General features: G+C 59.2%; 3 protein-coding genes across 22 annotated transcripts; 1 reads left to right on the forward strand and 2 right to left on the reverse strand.

Moving 5' to 3' along the window:
- The first annotated feature begins 225 nt into the window (after positions 1-225).
- Ccdc78 (coiled-coil domain containing 78) lies at positions 226-4013 on the forward strand. 18 transcript variants are annotated; one of them, XM_087203065.1, is made up of 13 exons: positions 226-364; positions 573-707; positions 792-878; positions 1081-1260; positions 1524-1630; positions 1751-1829; positions 1914-2039; positions 2204-2379; positions 2446-2587; positions 2765-2844; positions 3452-3521; positions 3589-3689; positions 3780-4013. In XM_087203065.1, exons 1-13 carry the CDS (start codon positions 305-307, stop codon positions 3889-3891), a joined length of 1455 nt encoding a protein of 484 aa, XP_087059191.1. In that variant the 5' UTR covers positions 226-304; the 3' UTR covers positions 3892-4013. The 18 variants fall into 18 exon arrangements, with proteins under 18 accessions (XP_087059191.1, XP_021106943.1, XP_021106951.1 ...); XM_021251284.2 differs by having other exon boundaries at positions 3452-3518; XM_021251292.2 differs by having other exon boundaries at positions 3452-3518; positions 3593-3689.
- Positions 4009-8266, reverse strand: Antkmt (adenine nucleotide translocase lysine methyltransferase). Of its 3 annotated transcripts, none has more exons than XM_087203078.1 (5): positions 5407-8266; positions 4873-4977; positions 4644-4784; positions 4412-4462; positions 4009-4281 (listed from the first exon to the last, which is right to left on the reverse strand). In XM_087203078.1, exons 1-5 carry the CDS (start codon positions 5479-5481, stop codon positions 4039-4041), a joined length of 615 nt encoding a protein of 204 aa, XP_087059204.1. In that variant the 5' UTR covers positions 5482-8266; the 3' UTR covers positions 4009-4038. The 3 variants fall into 3 exon arrangements, with proteins under 3 accessions (XP_087059204.1, XP_004873889.1, XP_012924363.1); XM_004873832.4 differs by having other exon boundaries at positions 5320-8266; XM_013068909.3 differs by having other exon boundaries at positions 5290-8266.
- Positions 8267-8460: 194 nt separating this feature from the next.
- Positions 8461-10718, reverse strand: Metrn (meteorin, glial cell differentiation regulator). The gene is made up of 4 exons (XM_004873823.4): positions 10481-10718; positions 9909-10309; positions 9019-9078; positions 8461-8936 (listed from the first exon to the last, which is right to left on the reverse strand). The coding sequence occupies exons 1-4, from the start codon at positions 10576-10578 to the stop codon at positions 8620-8622; spliced, it is 876 nt and encodes a 291-aa protein (XP_004873880.1). The 5' UTR covers positions 10579-10718; the 3' UTR covers positions 8461-8619.
- Between the last annotated feature and the right edge of the window lie 1273 nt (positions 10719-11991).

Here is an 11991-nt window from a genome sequence, read left to right on the forward strand (position 1 = left end):
GGAAGCTGGCACAGGAAAACAGTATCAACAGCAGCAGCTTTAGCTCAGCAGCCTGGTTTTATTTGCACTTCCCAGGTGAGCAAAGGTAACCAGGAAGGAGGGGCACCATATATGGCAAGAGCTGAGAGTTCCCCAACCTGCCCACTACTAAACTGCCAGGCCCTGTGGGCGGGCCCGGGAGTCCCTAAAACCAACAGAGGCCTTGGTAACGTTGCACAGCGCAGAGCAACAACCACCAGGCAGGGCAAGCTAGGGCAGGGTCAAAGCACTGAGTTTGCAAGAGGCCTCTGAGTTCCTGTTCAATATGGAGGGTACAGCAGCTCAAGGCCGCAGGCCAGGGGCCCTCCCTCAGGCCACAGAGAATGTGAGTCCCCCCAGGACTCTGCTGCCACCCTAGGATCAGGGGTCCGTCCTTTCCCAGAGGCCAGGACGGGTGCACGTACCTGACTCCTGGGTCTGATTCTAGCCAAGGAAAAGGTTGCCCCAGCTTGGCAGGGCTGATGACTCTGTGAGAGTGGGGTCCACAGCTCAGACCTGGGACCCCCCCGGGCAGTGTGGTGGTGCCTTCCCAGGTTGTACCACGAGTTAAGGACTGGCTGCCAGCAAAGCCCTGCTCCCTGCTCCCTGAGGGTGATCCAGCCTGGGCCACCAATCTAGAGTCAGAGTTCCTGTCAGATCTGGAGCTGAGTGAGGAGCAGCGGCTACAGGTGAGTTTGGGGCCCCCAGGATGATGGCCAAACTGGTCACCCACAGGGTCCCACAGGCAGCACTCTCACCCTGGCTACACACAGATCTCTAAGGAGCTGGTCGACCTCCAGATCACAACCCATCGCCTGCAGGAGCAGCACGAGGCTGAAGTTTTCGAGCTGAAGAAGGAGGTGAGTAGCTGTAGGAGCCCACAGGTGTGAGCCTGAGTGCACAGGATGTATACTAGGGCAAGTGCCACAGGTGTCCAGGTGCATAAGGGTGCACACACAAGCATGCACATACAAGCAAGCATGTGTGCTCTATCCCTGGGTGTGCCCAGCTAATATTTACCTGTTCCAGGCAGCCCCATAGACAAGTGCACCTGCTCACCAGAATTGCCCACAGGTCCTTCACCTGGAGAGCCGGGTGCTAGACCTGGAGCTACATGGAGACCGTGCCAGGGCAGGGCGCACAGCCCCAGTGGAGGCCAACCCAGCTCACCACCAGGCACTGGCACAAGAGTTCAGTCAGGAAGCCAAGGCACCTGGATACGCTGGTCACCGCAGACTCCAGGTTACCATGAGCACACAGAGTTGGGCTGGCTGGGTGGGTAGGAGCCTCCATAGGGCACAGTGAGGTGGAACCTGTGTGCTCACTCCTCAGCGGTCCCTGCCCTCTAGTTCAAAGGCATGCTGACCCCTGAGCCTGAGCAATTGAAGCCAGATGCAACATGAGCAGGCAGCTACCTACCTTGGGGTCCTGCCTGGGGTTCTCCCAACCTTGGGTGATGATGGGGGCCATACAGGGATCTTGGAGCTGGGGTCTCTTGCATCCAGCCCTTGTGCACCTCACAGCTGCTGGGAGGCTGGGAACAGCTGCAGGGAGAAGTGAAGCAGGTGCTGGAGCGTCACAAAGCCCAGCAGCAGGCACTAGAGACACGGATGTGAGTGGTTTCTTCGCCTGGGACTGGGAGAGCCCAGCACAGCACTGCTCAGAGCAGCATTCCCAAGGGGCTGAGGGGTGCCCTCACCCTGGTCCAGCTGACCTCATACTGTGTCAGCAGGGCAGCCCTGGGCCAGCAGCTGCAGAGAGCCGAAGAGGATGCCAGGGCAGCCAGGCAGCAATTGGCTACACAATCTGTGGTGAGGCCCTATCCCATCCTACAACCTTTAAGATCCACAGGTGGGGGCCCTACAAGTTCAGCAAAAGTCCCTTCTGCACACCAGGTGCTGTCCACCTGCAAGGGCCGCCTCTGCCAATCTGAGGCTGAAAATGCCCAGTTGCAGCTGCAGCTGAAGAAGATGAATGAAGAGTATGCCATCCAGCTGCAGCACTGTGCCCAAGAAGTGGTGGTAAGCACCTAGCCCTAGGCCCTGACCCTGGGATGGGTGAGCTGAGGCCTCTGAGTCCTGGGGAACCCAAGCCTCCTAGACAGCTTCAGGGGACCCCAAGGGTCTGAGGCTAGGGCCAACCAAGCCCTGCCCTGCTCACCTCCAGCACACCTCGCCTCCTCCAGAAATATGCCGATGGTGCAGGCCAAGCAGCCCTTCAGACATTTCTGGACACCACTCTGGAGAACATCCGGGCAGCGCACCGTAGCCGTGAGCAACAGCTGGCACGGGCTGCTCGGGTCTACCGCAAGCGTCTGGCAGATCTGAGCTGTAGGCATGAGGAGCTGCTGGTCACTTGCAGGTGGGTCCTGCCCTGACCTGGGCACCTGGGGTGGGATGGCCCTGCGTGACCCAGAGTGTGACTTAGTAGGCAGCGGGAGCAGCCCCAGGCATTGGTGGACCCCAACATGGCACCCGGAACCCTCAAGGCTACCTTTGCTGCAGCTACTGACTTGGAGCCACTGCCCGTGCACCTGGCCACTGAGCTCAGTCACCTGCAGAAAGATGAGGTAAGGCTGGAAATCCATTTCCAGAAACTCCAGGCTCCCTTTCTGCTACCCCACACCACTGTGGGGCATAGAGCCCCAGAGCTCACTGTCTCAAGCTCAGCAAAGCCCAGCCCCAGGACCTCTGAGCAGCCTGCCCTGCTCAGCCAACTGAAGGATCCCCACCTCAAACCTTTGCAGCACAGCAGGCTTGAGACACTGTTTTTGTACTCACAGAAGGGACCTGGTGAAGCCTCCCAGGGGAGTGCGGCAGAGCCACAGTGAGTGCCCTCATTTGGGATTGGGGAAGGTGGGTCCGGAAAGGGAAAAGCAGAGAGCAAAACACCAGAGCCTCATACCATTCCAGCAACCCTTGCTGCCAGATGGGGCTCTGGTCACTGCAGTAAACCAAATGGGCTGTCCCTGGCCTGGGATCTCTGGGTTTATGTGGGGGACACTGATAATCACAGAAAAATGAAGTGGCCGCTGTGCTGAGTCTAGTCAGTAAAAAGGGGCCTTGCCAGGAGAGGGGTCAATCTTGAATGGGGAGTCAGGAGAGCCCACTAAGGGCCATTTCAGCTAAGACCTGGGGTATCCCGAGATGAAGATAGGGTAGGAGCTGGCTGCCTGGTGACCTGGCCAGTTCTTGCTTTTGGGTGTCCACCTTCCCAGCTGTACAGTGGGCAGAGGTCTTGAGGGAGCACCTTCCAGGGTTTAGGGACACAAACACCTGGTATGTGTTTGTAGGTAGCATCTCTGTAGACTGGGGTTGTTTGAGCCAGCCAGCAGGCCCTCCATGCACAGATGTTCAAGGCCTGGGCAGGGCTGGCCCAAACTCACTCCAGCAGCTACTACACCAGCCCTTGAAGAGCCCCTTCTCCTTCACAGGCTTCTAAATAATGCATCCTGGGTCCAGATCTGCCAGAAGCTCCAAGACTTCTCCCAAGGCACCCAGGTAGTGGGCAAGGCCTGATGGGGGCCCTCCTCACACTCTGCCCTGGCTCATGGCTCATATTCCCTACCAGGCAGAGCTGGAACGTGAACGAGCACAACTGTTGGTCAGGGCCTCTGAGGCTGAAGAGCGGCTTTCTGAGCTTCAGGAGTATGTGGACCAGCACCTTGGCAGGTTGGCTAGGTCACCTGATGGCCCTGGCCTGGGTGGGAGGAAAGACAATCCCTAGCTAGGCAGGTGACTTCAGATGGCCCCTTCGAGCAGGTATAAGCAGGAAGTCCTGAGGCTGAGGAAGCTGGTGGGTGCAGGGGACCCCTGGAAAGTGGGGTTCCCAACTGCAGCCAAGCCCCAGCATTCAAGGACCCACAGCCGCTAAGCCACAAGGCCTTCTTCTGAAGAGACCCCTGGACAGCCAGCATGGAGCCCTCTCCAAACCCCAGCCTCACCTAATAGAGAAATCCCTCCCCCCAGCTCTCTATGAAAGAAATCAGCCTGAGACCCATGGAGTCTTTATTGTGTCTGGTCAGCTAGCTTGGGAAATGGGAGCCTTAAGGACTGAGGTAGAGCTGGATCCTGGGGTGGCTTTGACAGGTACCTCCCAAGAAGACAGAGGTGGCCCATCACCCTGGATGTCATAAGCCCAGACTCGATCAAGGCCTTCACCCACCACAGCCACAGGCTGCCAGGTGGGGAGGGGAAAGCGCCCAGATACCACACGGGCCCCTGTGGGCAGCTCAGCTTGCAGCTTATCTTCCAAGAACGGGAGCTGTTAGAAAAAGCAGTAGAGAAGTGGGTGCAGGGACAGCAGACCCAGCACCCATCCCCAGCCCCCCACCCCTTGGAAATACCCAGGTTGTGGCCCAGCCTCCCAGTGGAGCAGCAGACCCCAGACCTACCACACTGGGGGCCAGGAACACAGACACATTGTAGCAGTCCCTCAGGCTGACCTGTAGGAGGAGGCAGTCACCTCACAGAGGAAGAGGGCTGGCGGGCAGGAGGTCCTTGCAGTTTCTGAGTCCTGGCCCCCAACCCACCCTGCTGCCGGAAGCACCTGGGGTTGTGAGCAGGTGGCCAAGCTAAAAGCAGAGGCTTGGAGACCAAGTGTGGGATCTGAGGGATTTAGGTTACCTTCCAAAGATCCTCCCGGAGATAGCAGACGCTGTGCATGCAGCCAGCCCTCCAGGCATGCAGCCTCGAGAGCCCAACGAGCCACGGGTTCAGCTCGTACCCCACAGCAGGACGGAGCCCACACCTGTGGGCCGCCAGTACCTGCAGGAACCGAAATGGGGACCGGGATGTGGGAGTGGGGACAGAGAGACAGTCAACAGACGCACACACTCGCACACACTGGCCTTACAATTCTGCCATCGCCAGAACCCAGATCCACTGTTTTTCCCGGGCGGCCTCGAAGCAGCGATATCACATGCTCAACTTGCTGGGTGCTCGCACCTATGTAGGGCACCTGGACAAGGAAGTGGGCGGGCTGAGGTCAGAGCCCTTGTGCCACTCGAGCCCCTCACATGTCCTCTCCAAATTACTGGGGAATAGGGGACTTGCCTCCTGGGCATCCAGTTTCCTGCGTGCCACACTTACACCAGGTACCAACAGACTAGGAGCTCACCTCACATCTGGGCTCCAACGCACCCGGGAGATCCCGCACCTCTGTGCGTCCCGCCCACAGACTCAGTTACAGCCCAGGTTTTACACCGCTTTGGCCCTGCTCTTTTCTGGCCCTACCCAGCTGGGGCTACACCCACCAAGCCAGGCCTCTCACTATTACTGGTCCGGCCAGCCCATCCGGCACCTGCAGCCGCAGCGGCACCCGGCGGAAACCAGGCTGAAGCAGTACCGCCCACACAGCATAGGCGGCTAGTCCCGATCCAGCAGCAACCTGAAGCAGCTCCAGCGCGCTCAGCCGCCGTTCACGCAGCTCCGTCAATGCTTCGGCTGGGTCGTCGTGCTCCATGGGTGCACTTGCAGCTCAGGGTCGTCCCGCCCAATGTTCCTCCCTGGCTCTCAGCTTGGAACTGGAGGGTGCCTCCCTCCCTACCCTGTCCACCCCGCGCCTACCAGGGACCGTGGTGGCAACACCAGATGGGGCGGAGGCGGTGGCGAGATACCGGAAGTTGTACAGGGCCCGTCCCGCGCTCCTGGTCCGTCGCGCGTTTCGCTCCGCCGGTCTCCACCCAGGCCCCACCCCCACCCCAGGTTCCGACCAGCGGTGCCCTAGTCAGCCTGCGCTGCCGTCAGACTCCGCTCGGAGCCGGTGGGGTTTGGCCTTTGGTGATCCTCTCGGCGGGTGGCTCCTTGGGACTTGTGTTGCAGGGACCCTGGGAGGAGGTCGAGTCCCCAACTTTGTGGAACGCACACCCTATCGCGAGGGATGGGATACACAGGAGCCAGCAGAAACAGGGTCCCGAGGGACAGGGAAAGCGCCCAACCCTGCAGGCCCTGGGCCATAGCCAGGCTCCCGAGTGACTGTCAGGGAGGCCGGGTCACACTAGAAGCGGGCCAGAGCCACCCCCCAACAGGCTTTGGCTTCTCTCCCACAGCTAGGACAGTTAGATGGGAAACGGGGGATGTGCGTGGGGGAGGGATCTGAAAGAGGAGGGGCTTGACAAAGACTTAGTGGGTGAGAAGACAGATGTTGGCTCTCTAGTGAGTGTGGTGGGAGGAGAGCCGGATATGAGAGGCCGGGCCTCTGGCAGCTGGCCCAGCGCGGGTTGGAAGGCATCTTCAGGAGAGGGGCACATCGCCCTCCTTCAGAAAACAAAAAATTGAGGAGCTCCTGGTAAAACTAGGGTGGAGGCAAGGGGAAGAAAAACCTCAGGTCAGGTAGCTTGGGTCAACCTCACCCCATGTTAAGGCCAAATGCCCGTCAATGGCAGAGGCTTGTTGGTGCACACACCAGGCCCTGGCTTCTCAGCTGTCCATGGCCCTAGTCCGGAATCTCAGCAAAAATGAGACTACTCGGTACCAAAAATGAGAGACTACTTCCAGACAAAGTAGGTATGCCCAAGACCACCAGCCCATCCTCCAAATGCAGAGTCCCTCACACATTGACTCTAGCCTAAGCCAGCTGAAGAACCAGTGTCTTGGGACAACAGGAAAGCCTCCTCAGGGCAGCCAGAAAGCCTCTACCTGAGAAAGGAGGAGGTCTGGCCCACCCAGCTCAGAGTCCCCAGCCTCCTCAGGGCCTGTAACTGGGCTACCCCAAGAAAGGAAGGGTGCTTACTGAGCTCTAAGCAGGGAGGGTTTAGATACCCATTCTTTGCTCCTTGCATTACTCCCAGTCCCAGAGCAGTCCCTGGCACCTAAAAGGCCCTCAACAATGTACCTAACCACTCACATTCACACCAAACTCTGGTCCTTGGACTTTGGTCACTCTACAGCCAAGGGAGTCTACCTGTGGGAGTTTCCATGCACCTGGAGGTGTCATTGTTGGCCTACACATGGTCTCCAGGTCACTTTGTCTTGTTTTTTGTGTTTTTTTTGGGGGGGGGGGTTGTACCAGGGATCAAACTTAGGTCCTTGCGCTTGCAAGGCAGGCTGTGGCACCACAGAGCTAAATCCCTGCCCCATGGTTTTTGTTTCTTGATATAGGGTCTCACTATGTAGTTTAGGCTGACCTTGAACTCTGTGTAGCCCAGGCTGGCCTCAAATTCAAAGCAATCCTCCAACCTCACCCTCTAGAGTGTTGGGATTACAGGTGTGCACCACCACTCCCTGACCCCGGGCCACTTTTGTAACCCCAGCCTTTAAGTTCATCCACACCTTTTTGGCGGGGAGGGTACTGAAGATTGAGCCCAGGGCCCACCATTCTTGTCAGCATCCCAGTGAGCAAGTGATCTAAGTAAAGGATCACACCCCTCCCATGTGGTTTAAAACAGCCTGACCCTGAGGACCAAGAGATGGAGGGTATGGAGGGATAAAAGAATTGAGTTATATGGTTGTACCAATTCCCCACAAGTCATATGATCACAAAGTACTGTGAACTGTGCTAATAAAAAAAAATAAAAATTGGGAGGGAAAAAAAAAAAAGACAGGCTGTCCCATGGGGATTCCTGGGTGGACACAGGAGTGACCCACTGGGTACCCATACATAGGGCACCTTTGTCAGCTCATTCTGGAACAAGGATTTGTGGGCCCTGCAGAGCCTTGATCCTCTCCCAGCCTGTTTCTTGCCTGAAAGATGAGAGATCCATTTAGCCTCAGCAGGGCCTCTGGCCTTCACGCCACCCCTGACCCCTTCCCTAGTGAGGAGAGGCAAGAATGGAAAGCCATTTCTGGGGCTCAGTCTAGGGGTTCCCTGAGCTCTTTCCCAGGAACTGAAGGGGGTGAGGTGAGAGGGATCTGCCCAGGGGCTGTCAGCCTCGGGGCTCTGAGCTTTGTCCAGAAACTTGCTACCGCTTTATGTGGCTGAGAGGCTGAGGAAGAAGGCATGGACAGCAACAATGGGGCCAGTGGCGGGAAGCAGTCCTTAGAGACCCTATTGTGCACCCTGCCTGCCGGAAACAGACAACAAGCAGGATCCTGCAATGGAGACCCCACACCCTGTAGGCTCCTTGCTATGTCTGGATGCTTAGCACGTTGCAGGGGCCTCTGGACAGAGGGGCCCTTTCTTTCCCAAGGGTGGGACCAGGCCAAGGATGACTGTGGCTCACAGCAACCACAGAGAGAATTGGCATCCTGCCAGCCCCCTCTCTCACAGGCCAAGTCCACAGCCAAGACTGGTGTCTGCCAGCCTGCCCTCCCTGTCCACCTAAGGGACCACAACCACTTCAGCCATTAGGAACTGTCAGTTTTTCCACTCCTGCTCTGAGGCCCCAGAAGCACCCTGACATGGAGGCATACAGAAGCTTGTCAATAAGCAGGGGTCACCAGTAAGGAGAGGTGGGCAGGGGAAGCAGAGGGAAAATTAAATGACATGAAGCAGGTCCAGTGCTGGGCTTGCCACAGGAGACCAGTTCTACAGTGGCTGGTATAATCAATGTTCTTATTATCACCTCAGAACCACTGAGCATCTTGATGCCATCCGGAGGCCACTGTCTCCCCACCTACCCTCCCACCAACCCCTCCCCAGCACCCTGCCCCAGAGGAAGGCTCAGTCCAGTGCCAGCTCACAGGGATTGAGGTGGGCAGCATGGGCTGCTGCATAAGCATGTCTGAATTCCTGGAACCGGGGAGCACAGCCCAGCCATGCCTCACCAAAGCGGCTCCAACCCATGAAGAGGAAGGTTCCTGGACCAGGGCGGACACCACAGCGCAGCAGTGTTCTAATGGAGGCCTGCCTCTGGCCCTCAGAGACCCCCACCAGGAACAGTGGCAGCGTCTGACGGAGGACACGGGAGGCCACCACGGTGATGACAGATTCTTGCAGCTCTGTGTCATGAGCAACCCGGTGGATGGTCCCATGGATCACTATGGGGAGACATGTTGGCCAGTGCTGAGCGTTCTGGGGTGGGGGGAGGATCCAGGCTCCTGCCATAATGAGGACACTCACCAAAATCACTGGTGCATGCAGCCAGGAGAAGCTCAGGATCACTGCAAGGCCTGCAGGCACCTGGCAAACAGGGGATGGGGTGTGAGTCTAGGCCCTATGGTCCCCTATCACCACCCAACCCAGGAGGAGATGGGGTGGGGAAAAGCTGGTCCCCAGACTCTTCTCAGCAGGTGTGCTCACAACACTGAAGACACTTGTGTGGCAGGTAATGTGTGGCAGGCACAAGTCTCCATGGTGTGACTTACATAGGCCTACGGGCCACAGCACTTGCCCACCTGTAGCTCCAGCATCCTGCATACTTTTATCCCATCTCACCTTCTTTGAGCTCCCAGAGCCAACTCCTGAGGCCCAAAGAGCAGCAGTGCCACTAGGGCAGCCACAGGTTATGGGGGCTCTGGCTCCTTGGGTCCCTGGCCTAAGCCCAAGCTCGGAGAACAGTGAATACCCCATCCCCTGCAGGGTCAGGCTTCAGGCTCCAGGAGCCCAGGCCTGATGCCCTGCAGGGAGGCAAGGCAGTGTCTCCATGGTGACTGGGCGGCACACTGGACTTTTGTTGGCTGGGCTGGGGGAGGGGGATGAGGTCACTGCCAGGCCAGGGAGCTCTGGACAGCTTCTGTCTAAGGCTGAGATTCTGCCTCCACTGCCCCTCCCCCACCCCTTCAGGGACCACGGGCCCGAAGTTGCCTGGACCATCCTCTCCTGCATTCACTCAGCCTGCTCCTCCCTCAAATCAATCCTGAGCAGGAAGGAGGGAAGGCAGGGCCTCCCCACGCTCCACCTGACCATGGGGTTTGGACCCTCTATGCCTTGGGATAACAGGGCCTATTCCGGCCAGGCCTAGGTAGGGGCCAGTCTGACTTCCACCTGTCCCCACTCCGGTGGTCACTCACCATTCACGCCAAGGCTAGAGGCCTGGGGCAGCAGCTCTGGACGGCCATCCTCGCGCAGCTCGAAGCGGAAGGCAGCCACGCGGCGGCTGATGTCACGGTGCGGGGTGGCCTGCAGGAAAAGGGCCCGGCGCTCGCGAGGACCCCAGTGCACACAGCGGGCGCCAGCCAGGCCAGGGCCTTCAGCCAGTAGCAGCTCCAGGGCTCCACCTGTGCGCTCCGCGAATACCTGGGCGCCAGCGAAAGGCCGAGAGGGACGCAGGCAGGCGACTCCTGGCCCCACGTTGGGGTCTGGGCCGCCCAGGGCCAGGCGCAGCGCCCCTGCCGGGTACAGCCACTCCACGGCGCCCTCCGCACAGGCCAGGACCAGCTGCCCCACGCTGCCCGGCTCCTGGGTCAGGCCGCTGTGGACAGGACGGTGGCGCTGAGGCGTGGGTCCGGCGCCCCACTCCCCACTCCATCAACGGTGGCCGCAGCCCAGCGTGGCCCCAATTCCCCGGGGAGCGCACCCAAGGCGGGCGCGACGCTGTCCCCCGCCCCTCCGAGGGGACACAGCTGGCTCCCGCGGCTCGTACCTGCCCCTCCAGCTGCAGCGGTCCGCGGAGTAGCCGGCATGCACGGACGCGGCCAGGAGCCCGCAGCAGAGAGCACAGAACAGGGCGGGGGGCGGCATGCCGAGGGGACGCGCCGGGGCCTGGGTGGGAGTCTAGGGCTGCAGCCCCGGGGCGGGGCGCTGCGGCCCGGCCCGGCGCGTCCCCTCCACCGGCGGCCGCTAGCTCGCCTCTGAAAGCCTACACTCTGTCGCCCGGCTCGGGGATAGGGGGCGGGGCTTTGGCGCGTGGCCAATAGCCGTGGGCTCCGGAACTTTCAGCCAATCATGGAAGCCGGGTGAGCAAGCAGCGAGAGAACTGACAGTCCACTGCCCGGGCTTCCAGAAAGCGGGAGGGAAGTGCAGCCGCCCCTGCCTCGCCATGCATCCCCTTCCTAGTCTGGGCATTGTCCTTAGCTCTGGAGTCCTTGGTGGGGTGGGGGCTGGAGGGCCGAAGTCCAGTGGAACCTCTGGAGTGGGAGGTGGGAGTGGCCCTCCCTGAGGGTACGAGTTGAGCTTCTAGCCCACATGCCGACCACCTGGTACCCGAAGAAAGAGGAGTCTTGGCCCAGTGCGGGGAGGGGCAGGTGCTGGCTGCCCTGGGGTTGGGCCAGCTTTGGGTTTGGGAAGACCAGCTGTCATAAGGCTGAGGTGGCAAGCTCTGGAGGACAGGGCCGGACAGCCTAGTCAGAGCAGACCCTCTTTTGGCAACATCTTTTTCTCAGACCCATGCTTCACATGCCATGGTTGTTGAATGAATAGTGAAGAAAGGGGCTCTCTGGGGCTAGCATGTGGGAGCCATCAGTGCCAGGCGGGCCTGTGGCACAGGAGTGCTAAGCAAAAGGCATCCTGTACCACAGAAGCAGACCCCCACTAATCCTGGCTAGGTGACATGAGGGACACGCAAAAGTGCCCAGAATCAGGCTGGGGGAGTGATGGCAGGCAGTCCTGAAATGTTCAACCAGTTAGGAAATCCTGGATGTGTCCAGAACCCAGGGATTCTGCAGCAGATAGGTATGACTAGGCAGCCCACTGCCCCCGGCCCTCCCACTGCTCAGGGCCTTCCCTCACAGCCACAGATGAGGTCAAGGGCCCCAGTGGGAGGGGTCTGTTGGATCTCACTGCCAGCCCAAATGAGAGCTTCAAAGTACCAGTCACCCTTCCCCTGACCCCAGGGCCCTCCCGGACCAATGAGAGCTCCAGAGGGGCTCAGTTGACGAATGCCCCTGGCACAGGGGTCAGATTAGGGAGTGACAATGGTCAAAATAACTCAAGTGTCCAAGACCCGGTGCATTAAGTTTTCTGTGCTGGGAAACAATACCCAACACCCACAACTTAAAGGAAAAGTTTAATTTTGCTCACAGCTTCAGGGGATTCAGTCCATGGTCAACTGGCTCCTAGGCAGAAACATTAAGGTAGAAGGATATGTCAGAGAAAAGTTGCTTAGTTCATGGTGGCGGGGGAAAGCAGAGCTGAGGTCAGATGGGAAGGGCCAGA

This window comes from Heterocephalus glaber, unplaced genomic scaffold, assembly GCF_053883595.1.
Source record: "Heterocephalus glaber isolate CG9 unplaced genomic scaffold, H.glaber_assembly_v1.0 deba00001781, whole genome shotgun sequence".
Taxonomy (NCBI): Eukaryota; Metazoa; Chordata; class Mammalia; order Rodentia; family Bathyergidae; genus Heterocephalus; species Heterocephalus glaber.

Excerpts from the sequence above, each read along its gene's own strand:
- Ccdc78 (XM_087203065.1), top strand. The coding sequence starts at position 305 with ATGGAGGGTACAGCAGCTCAAGGCCGCAGGCCAGGGGCCCTCCCTCAG. Across the intron at positions 879-1,080 it reads TTTTCGAGCTGAAGAAGGAG|AATTGCCCACAGGTCCTTCA; the intron begins GTGAGTAGCTGT and ends CCTGCTCACCAG. Across the intron at positions 2,588-2,764 it reads GTCACCTGCAGAAAGATGAG|CACAGCAGGCTTGAGACACT; the intron begins GTAAGGCTGGAA and ends AAACCTTTGCAG.
- Antkmt (XM_013068909.3), bottom strand. The coding sequence starts at position 5,481 with ATGGAGCACGACGACCCAGCCGAAGCATTGACGGAGCTGCGTGAACGG. Across the intron at positions 4,785-4,872 it reads GTTCTGGCGATGGCAGAATT|GTACTGGCGGCCCACAGGTG; the intron begins GTAAGGCCAGTG and ends CGGTTCCTGCAG. Across the intron at positions 4,463-4,643 it reads TCCGGGAGGATCTTTGGAAG|GTCAGCCTGAGGGACTGCTA; the intron begins GTAACCTAAATC and ends CTCCTCCTACAG.
- Metrn (XM_004873823.4), bottom strand. The coding sequence starts at position 10,578 with ATGCCGCCCCCCGCCCTGTTCTGTGCTCTCTGCTGCGGGCTCCTGGCC. Across the intron at positions 10,310-10,480 it reads CGCTGCAGCTGGAGGGGCAG|CGGCCTGACCCAGGAGCCGG; the intron begins GTACGAGCCGCG and ends TCCTGTCCACAG. Across the intron at positions 9,079-9,908 it reads CTCTAGCCTTGGCGTGAATG|GTGCCTGCAGGCCTTGCAGT; the intron begins GTGAGTGACCAC and ends CCTGTTTGCCAG.